The sequence below is a fragment of the Podarcis vaucheri genome (genome assembly GCF_965113315.1).
Source record: "Podarcis vaucheri genome assembly, chromosome: 11".
NCBI lineage: Eukaryota > Metazoa > Chordata > Lepidosauria > Squamata > Lacertidae > Podarcis > Podarcis vaucheri.
In genome coordinates this window covers 7772989-7789835 of record NC_138749.1, presented here as the reverse complement: position 1 = coordinate 7789835, position 16847 = coordinate 7772989, and the positions used below count along the sequence as shown (strand labels likewise).

Sequence of the window (16847 nt, the reverse complement as noted above, 5' to 3'; positions counted from 1 at the left end):
GGGGTGGGGAACTGTTTTCAATTTGAGGACCTTGTTCCCTTCTAGGCAAACATGCAGAGGCCACACGCCCATGGAGGGTGCAGACAGAAGCAAAAATGTATGAAGCAGCAAATGGAAATTCTACCTTTGCACAACAGGCTAATTTCTACACACACACTCTCTCACACTCCTCTCTTCCACCTGGAGAAGCAGGAGGCATTATTGACATTAGAATTATAGAACTACAGAGTTGTAGAGTTGGGAGGGACTCGAAGAGTCATCTAGTTCAACCCCTTGCAAGGCAGGAATCTCAGCTAAAGCATCCATGACAGATGGCCATCCAACCTCTGTTTAAAAACCTCCAATGAAGGAGAGACCACTATTTTTCAAGGGAGTGGGTTCCACTGTTGAACAGCTCTTACTAGCAGAAAGTTTTCCCTGATGTTTAGTCAGAATCTCCTTTCTTGTAACTTGAAGCCATTGGTCCATGTCCTAGCCTCCAGAACAGGAGAAAACAAACTTGTTCCCTCTTCCATGTTATGGCCCTCAAGGTATTTGAAGATGGCTATCATATCTCTTCTCAGTCTCTTTTCCAGGCTAAACATACCCAGCTCCTTCAAGGACTCACTCATCCAGAGATCCATGGGGTTTGAAGCAGACAAAGTGAGGCTTGTCACTTTGTGGTGGATTTCTGAGGACTAGATAGGGGGGTCTTGAGTGTCACATTTGGCCCTTGGGCCTGAGCTTCCCCAGACCTTTACATATACTGAAGTATAGGCTGGTCTGGTCCAGTCAAGGCACAAATAAGGACCTTGGACAGCTCCTTACAGACCCTGATGCAAGATGGTGCTTCAGCTCAGAGCTGGTGCTGCCTGCGACATCCCCAAGATGAGCAAGACCTATTTTGCTCACAGAGCAGAGGGGATACACGGAGACTGGGGTGAAGGATGCTGAAAGGCAGTGCCACCCTCCAGACTGGATGTAAATAAAAAGGCAGGCAGGTGGGCACCTGAGGGCAGATTGAAGATGGTGGGCATCGTTCCACTTGTCCAAATGGAGCCAGCCTCTAGTCTAGTGGAAAATACATTGCATATTAGATGCAAGGACACACTGAATGCCATGTGTAGTTTAGTGCTAGACAACAGAAGAAGAAGAGCGAGGAGGAACATTGTGCCACTAACAGCATCCCCCCAATATTTAGAATAATTTCACCCCCCCTCCCAACCAGTCCCCCAAGTACTTGATTGCCTCTGTCGTGTCACACTCATACACCCCTGCTCTTAAAGAGAGAGATCAGAAGAATCTTGATTTGCATCAGCCACTGGCCACAGCAATAAAATAAAACACAATGTACTGAAGATAGAGCTAAATCAGGCATAGGCAAACTCGGCCCTCCAGATGTTTTGGGACTACAACTCCCATCATCCCTAGTTAACAGGACCAGTGGTCAGGGATGCTGGGAATTGTAGTCCCAAAACATCTGGAGGGCCGAGTTTGTCTATGCCTGAGCTAAATGCTTAGCTATACAAAATACATTCTAGATGTTTATATCAGTACAAATGTCACAGTTAATAAAAAAACTGAGGAGTGTTAAAAAATTAATCAAATAATAGATCTTATTCTAATTGCCCCTGTTAATTTTTTCTGCTGCTTTTGCTGTCACCTGATTATCTTGATCTCCTAAAAGAAAAGACACAATAGCAATGGTTGAGCAACCTGGTATGGATAGTAGTAGAGGGGTAATAACTGCTGCAGCCTGCTCTTAAATAATGTTGCAATGTTAGATTGAAATACACAAAATTCAGGATATCTGTGCCCTGGCAGATGTGCCCCCATTGGGTCTTCCAGTTGTGCCACATCACATTCTGTTGAGCAATAAAATAACACAGAAATCAAAGTGGTAGAGATTTCATATCCCTAAAGCAACTGCTTATTCAAGGGGAAAGCAAATTTGCTCGCTTAGTATTAGCATAGTCGCACCTGGCAAACTAGGGTTTTTTTTAAAATAAAGAAAGAAAAATCTGGACAAAAGAAGCATCTAGGCAGAGGGGGAAGTATGTGTGTTCTGACAAAAAGGGTTGCATAGGGCCACATCTTGTCAAAGACATATCAGCAGGTCTGGAAAATGAAGTTCCAAAGGGTAGCATAAAAACTCTTGATAGCAGATTCCTTTTCAGGAACAAAGATTTCGCCGGCTTGATAGAAATTCAATGGCACACAAAAGGCCTTTTTTGATGACTGTTCCATCTGATAAATACAATGACTTATAGCAGGAAGTGCTGAATGCCGTGGTTGCGCGTTACCTGATTTTGTTAGCTAAAGAAGAGGGCTACCTAGGAGATAAACATCACTTCCTCCCCTTTCTCTTTGGCTTTTAATTTTCTCCCCTTTCTCTTTGGCTTCTCTCTCCCTTTCAGTATTTGAAGAGAAAAAATACGAAGGGGGGAATCAAAGCAGACTGCTGTAGAGCACGCTGTGGGGAGAACAAAAATCAAGGAGTAGGTGGAGGAGGAAAATCTGAGATGATGAAAAGTTTTCTGATAAAAGGCAAACAATGATACTGCTGTCTAATTAATTCTGTCTGTCTGCCTGTCTTCTTTCTATACACACTTATGCATTTATGCACACGTAAATGACCAGGGTTGGTGAAAATTTGCTCTGGATGAATGTATAATAGTTAGGAAAAATATTTTGATCCTCAAAGTCGTGAGTTCAAATGTGACCTCAGCTTTGAAGCTCCTAGGTGGTCTTAAAGCAAACCATTTGCTCAACCTCCCACATGCCCATATCTAATAAAGGGGTGATATCTGAACTTTCTTACCCCATTTCATTCATAATTGGACTAGGCAACTGAATAGCTTGGCTTAGCTTGAGCCGGAAAATAGCTTGGCTTAGCTTGAGCCAATTAAGGACCACAATCAGGTGATGAAGTCACTGGATAAGTACTGGATTCTGTTCCTTCTGCCCATGCTCATAACCCATGATTTACCATCTAGGCTGCAGAAGAACTTGGAGATTTTTTAAATTTGCTGAAATTTGTATGCTAAACCATTGGAACGTAAGAAGCTGTCATATACAGTGGTACCTTGGGTTAAGTACTTAATTCGTCCCGGAGGTCCATTCTTAACCTGAAACTGTTCTTAACCTGAAGCACCACTTTAGCTAATGGGGCCTCCCACTGCCACCGCGCTGACAGAGCACAATTTCTGTTCTCATCCTGAAGCAAAGTTCTTAACCTGGGGTACTATTTCTGGGTTAGGGGAGTCTGTAACCTGAAGCGTATGTAACCTGAAGCATATGTAACCCGAGGTACCACTGTACTGGGCCAGACCATTGGTCCACCTGGCTCAATACTGTCTACAACGACTCACAGCAGCTCTTCAGGATTTTGGAGAGAGGACATTTCCATCCCTAACTGGAGATGATTGGGATTGAACCTGGCACCTTCTGTATGAAAGTAGATGCCCTACTAGTGAGCTATAGACCTTCCATGGAATTATGAACTCTGGCAACGTCACTAACAACAGCACTGGCTTCCTTTAAAGGGAGGGGGTTGTAATGGTTCCTGAAGTGATGTCTGTGAAATGCTTTGAACAATCTGTAGCGTTAAATGTTTGCTAAGTCATATGAGAATAGATTTATACTACAGGAGCTGTTGCCATGCGTGGCATTAGCCACAGCTTGTGGGTGACAAGTTCAGCTCTTGAAGAAATGGTCATGTTAAAACACTCAGTCTATTTCTGGGGGAAATGAGAGCCCTAACGCTGGAAAACGTGACAGCCAGTTTTCTGACAGATTGCCCTGAGCCTGCCTGTGATCTCCCCAACCGAGGTTGACTCAGAAGAGATCAGAAGCATGGAATTTGGCAGGTGGTGACTTGAAACAAGTACACAAACCCTTGTCATTCTCAGCTCTGCCTGCCCCCCCCCCCAATCCTTTGCATTCAAGATCCTTTCTCCTTGCAACAGACAAATCAAAAGCTTCTCACTCACACAAGCACACCAGTGGAAAGAGCCAGCCTTCAACACCTTGCAGTTTTCATCAGGACTAAAATACATGTTTGCTAATATTCAAAATCTGAATCAGACCAGAGGCCATCTGGCTAAAGCAGGGATCGCCAACATTCAAATAGAGGACTGTACCCCTGTCTCATCCTAGTCAATGCCATATCCCCTGAAACAGGTCCCTTATTTACCTTCTTAAAGGTATGAAAGCATTAAAAAAAAAATACACACCTTTTTTTACAGCCCTCTTCCAATCATCAATAATGTTGGTGACGGCATTGCAATCAGCACAGCTTTATAGATTACAGATAATTTCGAAAATGTGCAAAATGCTTTGGGGAGAAATCGACCCTTAATCACTCTCCTTGATGATTGATGCTGAGATCTTCACAGCTCATGTTAGACACAGAAGCCATCCAGGGATGCTGTAAGGTGATCCAAGTGTCTTATGTGTTTCAGCCCTGAGGCCACTGTTCCTGAAACATTTTTTTTTTTTTTAGCATAATATTGCCTTAAACTCCCCCATCAATCCTGTCCTCGACAAGGGGAAGCTTTGAGGGATAAAATGTGAGGAGTAAAAACTGTCACTTCTGAACCAGGTCGGCAGGTGTGCGTGCCTTTCCTTAATCTCTGCCGTGTTAAATTGCAGATTGATTTAGTGGTTTTAAACCTGGTCTGTATAAACAGTGTTAAGTCCATGATTGTTGGTGCATGGCAGGCAATAATTGGAAGGGCAACATTTTCTTGGTTTGCAAATCAAATGTGAGTTATGGGCTGTAATCTTCCGCCCCCCTTTTTTTCTTTTAAGATGACAATTAGCCTGCTTTCTTTCATAAAACTCCCTGTCAGAAGGGTTGGTTAAATTGTTGCTGGGGCTATGCAGCAAAAAGAGAGAGAGGAAGGTAATAAATTTCCAGGGACTTTCGAGGAGAAAATGAGAAGGTTGTTTGTTTCAAGAAATAATAATAATAATAATAATAATAATAATAATAATAATAATAATAGTAATAATAATAATAGTAATAATAATAATAATAATAATAATAATAATAATTTATTATTTATACCCCTCCCATCTGGCTGGGCTTCCCCAGCCACTCTGGGCGGCTTCCAAAAAAATATTAAAATACTGTAATACATCAAACATTAAAAGCTTCCCTAAACAGGGCTGCATTCAGATGTCTTCTAAAAGTCTGGTAGTTGTTCTTCTCTTTGACATCTGGTGGGAGGGTGTTCCACGGGGCGGGCACCACTACTGAGAAGGCTCTCTGCCTGGTTCCCTATAACTTGGCTTCTCGCAGGGAGGGAACCACCAGAAGGTCCTCAGCACTGGACCTCAGTGTCTGGGCAGAATGATGGGGGTGGAAATGCTCCTTCAGGTGGGCTGCCTTAGGCCATGGTCCATCTAACCCAATGTCATTTACTACTCTGACTGGCAGAGGACCTGCAAATTCTCAGACAGTGGGCAGAACCTCAGCTGGGTATGTTTGTGGCATTGCAAGATTGCATACCACATTCTCAGTGCCACCCCATCCTTTCTCTCAGGACTTTTTTTTACTCCATCTCTCTATTTCTATGTCTCTGTCTGTCCGTCTGTCTGTCTGTCCATCTCTCTCTATCCCAGAGGTAAGCCTGCCAGGGGTCCTAATTTGGCCCAAGAGACCATTTCCCCCAACCTGCCCCACCATCTGACACCATATGTTGGGCAGGTAGAGATGTGGCTGAAAAGGAACTACCAGGAGTTTTAACATAGAATCATAGAATCTTAGAGTTGCAAGGGACCTTGAGGGTCATTTAGTCTGACGCCCTGCAATGCAAGAGTCTCAGCTAAAGCATCTATGACAGATGGCCATCCAACCTGTTTAAAAACCTCAAAGGAAGGAGAGTCCACCACCTCTTGTGGGAGTCTATTCCACTGCCGAACAGTTCTCACTGTCAGAAAGTTTCTCCAAATTGGAATCTCCTTTCTTGTAACTTAAGCCATTGCCTCGAATCCTACCTTCAACAGCAGGAGAAAACAAGCATACTCCCTCTTCCATGCAACAGGCCTTTATATATTTGAAGATGGCTATCCTATCTCCTCTCAGTCTCCTCTTTTCCAGGCTAAACATACCCAGCTCCTTCAACCATTCCTCATAAGGCTTGGTTTCCAGACCCTTCATCATCTTGGTTGCCCTCCTCTGCACACATTCCAGCGTGTCAACATCCTTCTTAAATTGTGGTACCCAGAATCGGACACAATATTCCAGGTGTGGTCTGACCAAGGCAGAATAGAGCTGTACTATTCCTAATCTTGATCCTTCCAAACTTTACTCACTTTTCCATGATCCAGAGTTAAGGCAGGATATAGACCTCAACCATAAAGGAAAGAGAGTTAAACCAGCCTGGTTTTTTCATAGCTAATGAAAGGCAGCCAGGCTGAAAGAGTAACTTTAAGAGAAGCTTTGTACCAATTATCATTCCACCTGCGGCCTAGAAAGCCTCGTCATGGCAACCCCTCTGCCTTTAATGACTGGCAGCTCATCATGGGGCCGAGAGCACTGATTGCCGCGGCTGCAGGTGTGGCGTGCGCGGGAAGAGATTTATCGTCTCCCTACTTCAGAGACCAGCCTGCAAATCTGCCAGACTGATTTAGCTGCTTTACTTAATGATAACTCTCTGAGCAAAACACACTTAGCTAGGGAGTTTGATGCTGCTCTTGACCAAGTTTTAAAGTGAGGCACAACACACAGAAGCAGGGAAGGAACACAGTTTATTTGTTAGCTAAAATAAAAAAAAAATCCTTCCAGTAGCACCTTAAAGACCAACTAAGTTAGTTCTTGGTATGAGCTTTCGTGTGCATGCACACTTCTTCAGATACTTCTTCAGAAGTATCTACTGGAAGGAATTTTTTTTATTTTGACTATGGCAGACCAACACGGCTACCTACCTGTATTTGTTAGCTGTGATTCCTGTACGCAAGGAGTGTTAGACTTGATGACCCGTGGGGTGACATCCAAATCTACAATTCTATATTGCTGTGAATTTGGTGGGTCAGTCTGGATAACACCCTGGATCCTTTCCAAAACCTGCAACCCTTTATCAGTGTGAATGTTTAACAGCAAACCTGCCAAACCAGCCTCTTTTGTCAAGGTACATTTCTGAGCACAATTCAAAGTGTTGGTGCTGACCTTTAAAGCCCTAAATGGCCTTGGTCCAGTATATCTGAAGGAGTGTCTCCACCCCCATTGTGCAACCCGGACACTGAGGTCCAGCACCGAGGGCCTTCTGGCAGTTCCCTCAGTGCGAGAAGCCAAGTTACAGGGAACCAGGAAGAGGGCCTTCTCGGTAGTGGCGCCTTCCCTGTGGAACACCCTCCCACCAGATGTCAAAGAGAACAACAACTACCAGGCTTTTAGAAGACATCTGAAGGCAGCCCTGTTTCGGGAAGCTTTTAATGTTTGATGTATTATAGTATTTTAATATTTTGTTGGAAGCCGCCCAGAGTGGCTGGGGAAGCCCAGCCAGATGGGTGGGGTATAAATAATAAATTATTATTATTATTAAGGTAGTGGCTTTGTCTGGCTAGTAAGGTACCACAATTTAGCATATCCAAAAAAGTTGTTCTGCGCAATAGAAGCAAATGGGGAGGGGCTTTCCCAACCCCACCTCCCTCGGCTATCTTGTACCTAGAAGAACAATAGCAGAGTTGTATGAGGGACGAGGGTGGCGCTGTGGGTTAAACCACTGTGCTGCTTGGGCTTGCCAATCGAAAGGTCAGCGGTTTGAATCCCCGCGACAGGGTGAGCTCCCATTGTTCGGTCCCAGCTCCTGCCAACCTAGCAGTTCGAAAGCATGTCAAAGTGCAAGTAGATAAATAGGTGCTGCTCTGGTGGGAAGGTAAACTGCGTTTCCGTGCGCTGCTCTGGTTTCGCCAGAAGTGGCTTAGTCATGCTGGCCACATGACCCAGAAAAACTGTCTGCGACAAATGTCGGCTCCCTTGGCCAGTAAAGTGAGATGAGCACCGCAACCCCAGAGTCATTTGCGAGTGGACCTAATTGTCAGGGGTCCCTTTACCTATGAGGGAGTTAGAAGCTGGCAATAGAGAGAAACACATGTCTTGCTCTGTGCTGCATCCCAAGTTGTGGCTAAGGGAGAAGCAAGATCTTTTGGGATTGTTAATTCTGTGAGCCCTTCCACCCGACGCTCATGTTGTATATGCCATATGTATAAATAAAACCATATAACCTAACGGCACCAGAGTCTCTGCATGACCTTCATCCCAAGGAAACTAGTTAAGTCCTGGCTAAGTTCAAGCACCTCTGGAGTCTCTTGTCACTTGGAATTGGGGGAGACATGCACCAACACCAACACACACACACACACACACACACACACAGTATCCCCAAAGCACAGTTAAGGTATTGATTTGTTTGCTTTCTTGCTTCCTCCCTAGGTGATGTAGAAAAATGCGAGCTCCTGTCAAGTGGGACCCAGAGACTGGCATTGCCTGCCAAGTTGTGCCCCACTCCTGGCATTTTTCTCCCCCTCCCCTGCGTCCTTTTGGTGTGCTGGAGCTGACCTTAGCACAGCACTAGCTGTCTTAAAAGATGGCAGGCCATCCATCACTGCCTCCGCATGCTGTCAGCGTTCCATTTAATCTCACTTGTAATTTTCAGAGGAGAGGCTGGCAAAAGCCACAACTGGAATTTTAATGGGGTAGCCAATAAATATTTCTCCACTTTATGAGGTCACGGGGCTGCCCAGAGTAACCTGAAAGCTGAGATGTTTTCCCAAAGTTTTAAACGGTATGCTCCATGTGAAATAAATAGGACGCATAAAAGGCAGTGCTCGGGGCAGATAAAGGAAAGCATACTGCTTTGTGCATAGCATAGTTAAACTACGGAACTCATGGCCACAGGAGGCAGCGATGGCCATGGAGCTATATGGCTATAAAAGAAGATTAGACAAATTCATGGAGGAGAGGGTTATCGGTGGCTACTAGCCATCATGGCAGTGCTCTGCTTCCAAAGTTTGAGACAGCATTGCTTGTCAATATCAGTCTCTGGAAACCAACGGAAGAGGAATGTTCTCTTATGCTTGCAGGCTTCCCATAGACATCTGATTGGCCACTGTGAAAACACATTGCTGGACTAGATAAGCCATTGCCCTGATTCAGTATTGCTCTTTGCACACTCTTATATTCTTATGTACAGTGGTACCTCGGGTTACATATGCTTCAGGTTACATACGCTTCAGGTTACATATGCTTCAGGTTACAGACTCCGCTAACCCAGAAATAGTACCTCGGGTTAAGAACTTTGCTTCAGGATGAGAACAGAAATCGCTCTCCGGTGGCGTGGCAGCAGCAGGAGGCCCCATTAGCTAAAGTGGTGCTTCAGATTAAGAACAGTTTCAGGTTAAGAACGGACCTCCAGAATGAATTAAGTACTTAACCCGAGGTACCACTGTATAGTAAAATGGATTTTCTTTTAATTAAAAAAATATATATCCTCTCTATCTTCCTACATCATATTTTACTATTATGTTTGTTCAATTTATTATTATATTTCTATCCCACCTTTCTTTAAAGGAGTTCCATGCAGCATTTGCCACTCTTCTCCCCCTCCCCGTTTTTATCACCATAGCTGGCCCTGTTAGGTAGGCCAGGCTGGGAGATGGTGACTAACCCAAGGTCACCCAAGTGCAGCTTCATGGTCTCCCTGGTGTTAGCCCAACGTCTACACCACACTGGCTCTCAAGGTGCTTTCCAGTCATGAAAATGGTAGCCTAGATGGAGCTAAGTCCATCTGAAAGGCACTTCCAATACTTTCATGAGTAGGACTAGGTATATGCTGTCATTATTGATATCCACCTTGGGGTGCTAGAATTGGAAACAGGGGAAGGGGGAGGACTTAAGCTTAGAAGGCAGGATTTGACATGTCAAGTACCCCAGAGTCTAGGGGGCACTTTTTGTGTTGAGTGGCCATGCTACTGCCTCTGTTAAGGTAGTGTTTACCACTCCTTGAACTTTCACTCCAACTAGCTCAAACACACCATGATGGGTAATGGCCAAGGGAATATGTTGTTGACTGTACCTCTGTAAGTACCTGGTCCATGTCTTCAGGCCTCTTTGACTGAAACTGATCCCAAAAGATCAGGGGAGATGTTGTGTTCAATATTAGAGCTTCAAAAGATACTGCATTTTAATACTTTGTTGGAAGCCGCCCAGAGTGGCTGGGGAAACCCAACCAGATGGGTGGGATATAAATAATAAATTCTATTCTATTCTGTTTCCAGGTTGATCTCCAGATGATTATCTGAATACTGAATCCAAAAATAGTCTACAAAAATTATAGATGGTCCCCAACCATAGCAGGAATACTTTGATATCATTTGTTTGAATCTGACCTGGCTAGAACTACAGTCAATCTCTGCTTGGGGCTTATTTCTGTGACAAAGATCATCTTAATTTTTGTTGTAGGTCTCCCGAGAGGAAGGTGTCAACTTGGCCAGACAGTATGCCTGCCCTTTCTTTGAGACCTCTGCTGCCTTGCATTTCTACATCGACGATGTTTTTCACAAGCTGGTGAGAGAAATCCGAAAGAGGGAGAAGTCTCTGCCTCCAGCAGATGGGAAGCTGAAGAACAAGGACAGTCTGTGGCAGAAACTGAAAGGATCTTTGAAGAAGAAGAAGGAAATCCCTTCTTGATGGTGGTCCCCATGCAGTTAGCTGCTGTTTTTTGGGAACTGCACAGAACAATTCCAGAAGGCATCATCTTATGCAGTCTTATTTTTTCAGGGTCCCTTTTATGCAGCACAAGCCTTCTAACTTTGGATAAGATTCTGTGCAAAGTGGTATACACCCCCTCCTAGTGTGTTAGTAAAGAGAAGGTTGTGTTGCATTTAATATGTTTAGTGGAAAGAAAAATGCACTGTGAATGTCTCTTATTTCATGGACTGTCATGTTCAGGTATTTTATATATTTATTTCTAAAGATTAATGGTCAACTAAGTCATACACAAAGTTAGACCCATTGAAATCAATAGAATGTAATTCCTTCAGTCCATTTATTATTATTATTATTATTATTATTATTATTATTATTATTATTATTCAAGGAGGTCTACTCTGAGCATGACTAAGGTTGGACGTCAGCCACAATTCATATCCCACTCTTCATCATCAATCAACCTTTTGTTGCTCACAACATACACCTACATAAAAGCAAACCAATGATACATTCACAAGACAACTACTTTTACTATAAAATCCGGTGTATGGAGCTACTCCATCCATTGTTTGTCTTCACTGCAATGGCCAATGCTGTTAACTCAGAAGACCTGGTGGAAATGAAATGCATTCGCCTGGCACTAGAAACCAACTAACCTTAGCACCAGCTGAACAATGGGGGAAAGACTAATCCAAGCCAAGATGTCGCCATCAAGCTGGTCCTCTCATAAATTCCAGCAGCCCAGGATTGGCTTGGTGGTGGCATAACCAACAAGGTCTCCTGGTAGAACTCAAAACACTGTGCTGATGGCATATTATAAGTACTTACAAGGGCTGTTATGAAGTGTTGACTGAATGGAAAGGCAGTGTCTGTCACCAACAACCCAGTCAGAATAACCTTATGTCACCAGCAGTTATGTTTACTTTAGGGTCGAATATTTATTTTTGATTGCATGCCACTTGAGGGCCCCAGCCTTGGCTTCTACCATAGATCAGCCAGTTCTTATTCCATTCCTTCATACTCGCCTGCTTCTCTAGGTACTGTGGTTCTTGATTTATAGCCACCCAGCTTCCAAATAATCCATAACACTTAACCTTACCTAATTGGCCAAAGCACACAAAGGTCTTGGTTGGAGCTTCTGCCATAAGTCATAACCCAACTGGGGAACACTTCAGACTGCTGATCCTAATTAGCCAGGATGCCTCCACCAAGGGATGAAAGCAGGGAAACCTTTATAGACCTGCCGAGGCAAAGATGGCAAAAATTAGCAGTCTTTTCCTCACCAGCATCCGATCTCAGACAGACATGGACAGTTCTGCTACAGCTCCAAAGAGATGACTCACTTTGTGGTCAGTCACCCTGGGATCTGGATATTTGGCCACAACATGCATATATACAATCAGCCGTATATTTTTTTTCCAATGGTGTCCTGTACAAACATTTAATATATGAGGCAGTTCACTCTCTTCCCTAACCCTGGCAGATTTGATTCTTATCTCACTATGAAATCATTATCTCAGTGGGTGGTCATAAAACAAGATGGGATATATGCCCAATTAAGGCATGCCTTTAAATCTAGCCAGGATCTTTATATTGCCCCCATTATCATTGTGCCAGGGCACTTGGAAGGCTTGTTAATCTCATTCTCAGGAGCCTAACCCAAGAAATGATGGGGCATATATCACCAGAGCATCCTTTCCCAACATGGCATCTCATGTAGGTTTTGGACTAAACACCCATCAGCCCCTGCTAGCACAGCCAAGCTGATCCGGATTGATGGGATTTGTAGTCCAAAAACATATTGAGGACACCAGTTTGACAAAGGATGCACTAGAGCAGCACAATGTTAGGAACATGGGTTTTTTAAAAAAAAAAAAAAAAAAAACTTGCTGTATGTAAGGATTTCTTTGTGCTTTTAGAGAGATGTTATGATGGTGATTCTTGCTCTTTCTTTCCTACATAGTATGAACATAATATAGAAAGTAGAGCTGTGCATGGCTCCCCCAATTAGATTTGGGGTCCTATGCAATGCTTCAGAGTGTCCCCAGTCCAGAATGAGTGTCAACCCTTTCTCTAGAGTGAGGAATGGCCATGTGCCTGGGATCTATCCAGTGCTGTGACACCCATTTTGGGGATCTGGGCCAAAAAGCAGTATAGAAATAATTGGATGATGATAATGATAATGTACTGAATCCAGGCCCCAAACCAAATCAATGACTTTGCTTAATTAGGGTTCAGAGGCCTAATTAAACACGTGTTCAGGAGCAGGGAGAATGAGACACACCCAGAGGACATGTGCTACCCAACTCCTCTCCCCTTTTCACAGTCCCAGATCACTCTGCGTGGACCTGATCTAACCTAGGGCAGACTGAACCCGCTCCACCTAAATCCTGGGTGAACCCAAAACAGCCCAGTTTGGTTCAGGATCTGGGATAGGGCTGGAGCCACTGCATGACTCCAATCGATAGGTAGGTAGGTAGAATTTTGTTTGTTGTGCTTTGTGAAATAAAATCATGGAAGCATGCGCAAGAACATACCAAATCATCAGATATTTGAAAACTAAATATAGGAACAAAAGAGATATAAATTGGGGAAGGGACAAGTTTACATTCTTGAAATTGAGACTTGCTGCTGCTCCCCACCCCTGGTTTTCGTTTTCGCATCGTCATAGATGGTTTTGTCACTTGCTATGTTTAATATTTTATCTAAAAGAAACCAGGATGAATGCAGCGTTCAGTGTGCATGCCATAATAAATGTGGGAAAAGAAGATGGTGACATGTTGTCAGTGCTTATACAGGCTTGCTCGCAGCCCCTGGTTTGCCAGGGTAAAGAGATGAATATAGCCATTCTCCATGTTTTAGGATTATTATTATTTTTTAATGAATCATGTGACTTGGAAATCAAATTCACTGGTGTGGTGTCTCTTTCTTTACTTCTGGGGGCATGGAAGAGACTATCCATTGCGTCACATGGCCTTCAAAATGACCTGCGCTTAGGCAGTGGCAGCCAACATCTGCGACCCTCCAAATGGTCTACAACTCCCATCATTCCCAGAGTGACTTAACAATCTTTTCCTCTTCATAGGAACTCTGGGAATTGTAGCTCTATGAGAGGAACAGGGTCTCCTAATATGCACCAGCATAGGAAAGGGTGGCATAGATGATGCCCAAAAGGCTGGAGCTTAATAATGTCTAATAGCAACAGTTGCTGATGGGGTTGGAACTTGGGAACCTCCTGCCTCTGGATCCCAGGTGGGTTGAATCAGCTTCATAGGGGAAGGAGGGGGTGGCAGCATGGTTAACTTATGTAAATAAGGTTAGGATATTCTATGACAGGCATGGCCAAACTCGGTCCTCCAGCTGTTTTGGGACTACAGTTCCCATCATCCCTGACCACCGGTCCTGTTAGCTAGGGATAATGGGAGTTGTAGTCCCAAAACAGCTGGAGGACCGAGTTTGGACACCACTGTTCTGTGAGAAATATATGAAAGGAAAGCTCGTTCCAAACTGAGATTGGGGAGAGGGGGGCGGGGAATTCAACCCTTTCTCTTTGTGAGCTAATTTGCTTGTGCTTTGGAGCACAACTCAGTGGCCTTGCTCAACAACAGCTGCCATTATTCTTATTAATTGTGATTCCCCCCCTTTATTTTCCCTCATAATTACTTGACATTCTTATTTTGTGTATTGTGTATTGCATCTTGTTCGTCCTTGGCAATGGAGTGGACTAAAAGCGCCAAAAAGGGGGGGGACACCACCAAAACAAACAGAACGAAAAACAAACTCTGGATTATCAGGTCGACATGTTACTTGGTTACTGTTTGACTGGATGAATAATTGCCTTTCTTTTTAAAATAACAAGGGAGTGCCACTGTGTTGGTGTGGGATGTCAATTTCCCTTTCGTTTTGGCAAAGGCAAAGTTAAATGCCTGAAACAAATTAAACAAATTGAGGTGAATGTCATGAATTTCAGATTGCATTAATGCAAATCCAATTAGAGCAAATTAAACGATTATCAAATTAAACTCTTTCATTTCAGAGGTGAAACTCTCCGTGTGGGTGAAGTTGATGTAAGAGAGTCCTTTTACTGAAGCGTTGTTGGCTGATCTCCCCCAGATGTCTTTCATAAAATGTCAGGGCTTGGAGTCCACTTGCAGTTTTTTGCCATCTTTCTTTCCCAGTTTCATGCAAACCTAACAGACACCGTCTCTCCTCATATAATAGCCATTCATTTCTCATGCATGTGTGGTTGGTAATTTACAAAGATAAATTTATATGCCGCAGATGGGAAACCTGTGGCCCTCCAGCTGCAGTTGGACTTCAACTCTCATGAGCCCCATCCAGCATGGCCAATGGCCAGGGACATCCACTGAGCTCCAGCGCCGAGGGCCTTCTGGTGGTTCCCTCGCTGTGAGAAGTGAGGTTACAGGGAACCAGGCAGAGGGTTTTCTCAGTAGTGGCACCCGCCCTGTGGAACGCCCTCCCAGCAGATGTCAAGGCAATAAGCAACTATTTTACTTTTAAAAGACATCTGAATGCAGCCCTGTTTAGGGAAGTTTTTTTATATATATAAGATATTTATTAAGATTTTTTCACACATTACAATAAAAATGGAAAAAGAAAAAGAAAAATGCAAAATAAAAACAGTTAAAAACACATTAATTTTCCATTTCTTATTTTCCTTAAGATTATTTCCCCAGACCTCCTCATACCTCCCTTTTTTGTATTCCACTTAAATTTATTAGTTCAGCAAATCCTTACCATTAAGCTTGTACCCATTTATAGACCTTTGTTTCATATTCTCTTAAAGCATTACAGCTAGAAACCACTTAATTTCTATCCATCGTCATTCTAACATTCATTAATTTTACAATATTTCTGTAAGTAAACTTTAAATTTCTTCCAATCTTCTTCCACCGACTCTTCTTCCTGGTCCCGGATTCTGCCAGTCATTTCTGGCAATTCCATATAGTCTATCACCTTCATCTGCCATTCTTCCGAAGTGGGTAGATCTTGTGTCTTCCAATACTTTGCAATGAGAATTTTTGCAGCTGTTGTAGCTGTTTAGGGAAGCTTTTAATGTTTAATAGGTTTGTTGTATTTTAGTGTTCAGTTGGAAGCCGCCCAGAGTGGCTGGGGAAACCCAGCCAGATGGGCGGGGTATAAATAAATTATTATTATTATTATTATTATTATTATTATTATTATTATTATTATTATTATTATTATTAGAATGATGGGAGCTATAGTCCAACAGTTTCCCATCCCTGTTATAGGGATGGGAATGTGATGCAGGAAAACTGCAGCAGCCCCTATGGCTGCACTGGAGTGTAGGAACTCGAACTAATGGATTCAAATGACAACCAAGGGATTTTGACGAAACATCAGGAATAACTTTCTGACAGTGAGAGCTGCTGTGACGGCGGAGTGGGCTTCCTCAGGAGGTCATGGACTCTCCTTCCTTGGAGGTTTTTAAGCAGAGGTTGGATGACCACCTGTCATGGATGCTTTAGCTGAGATTCCTGCATTGCAGGGGCTTGGACTAGATGACCCTCAGGGTCACTGCCAGTTCTATGTATGATTCTATGACTGGCTTGCCATAAAGCAAAGGGGAGCCCCTCCCCCCAGTAACTGGTTCCAGTTGTCAAGTTGATCTTCCCACCATGAAGCTTCTCCTAATAATCTACTAAAATCTGCTCACCCATATCCTTTGTTGTGTAGTTGTTTAGTTGTGTCCAACTTTTTGTGACCCCATGGACCAGAGCATGCCAGGCACTTCTGTCTTCCACTGCCTCCCACAGTTTGGTCAAACTCATTTTAGTAGCTTCGAGAACAATGTCCAACCATCTTGTCCTCCGCCGTCCCCTTCTCCTTGTGCCCTCCATCTTTCCCAACATCAGGGTCTTTTCCAGGGAGTCTTCTCTTCTCATGAGCTGGCCAAAGTATTGGAGCCTCAGCTTCAGGATCTGTCCTTCCAGTGAGCACTCAGGGCTGATTTCCTTCAGAATGGATAGGTTTGATCTTCTTGCAGTCCATGGGACTCTCAAGAGTCTCCTCCAGCACCCATATCCTAGCTCATCAAGTTCTGCCCTCTGAAGTATCAGAGAAAAAGTCTTTTATTCCCCCCACTCTATGTGACAGTCCTTTGGGTATT

The 16847-nt window shown here is 43.6% G+C and overlaps 1 protein-coding gene across 2 annotated transcripts in view; it reads left to right on the top strand.

Moving 5' to 3' along the window:
* Positions 1 to 16847, top strand: part of RIT2 (Ras like without CAAX 2) — a 263520-nt gene that overhangs the window by 168630 nt on the left and 78043 nt on the right. The window contains exon 5 of one of the 2 annotated variants that reach the window (XM_082242259.1): positions 10448 to 14883. The exons of the other annotated variant lie outside the window; for it this stretch is intronic. Within the exon in view, the coding sequence (XP_082098385.1) occupies positions 10448 to 10675 (228 nt within the window). The 3' untranslated portion in view covers positions 10676 to 14883. Of the gene's footprint in view, positions 1 to 10447; positions 14884 to 16847 lie in introns of those variants that run through there. 2 annotated transcript variants of the gene reach the window in all.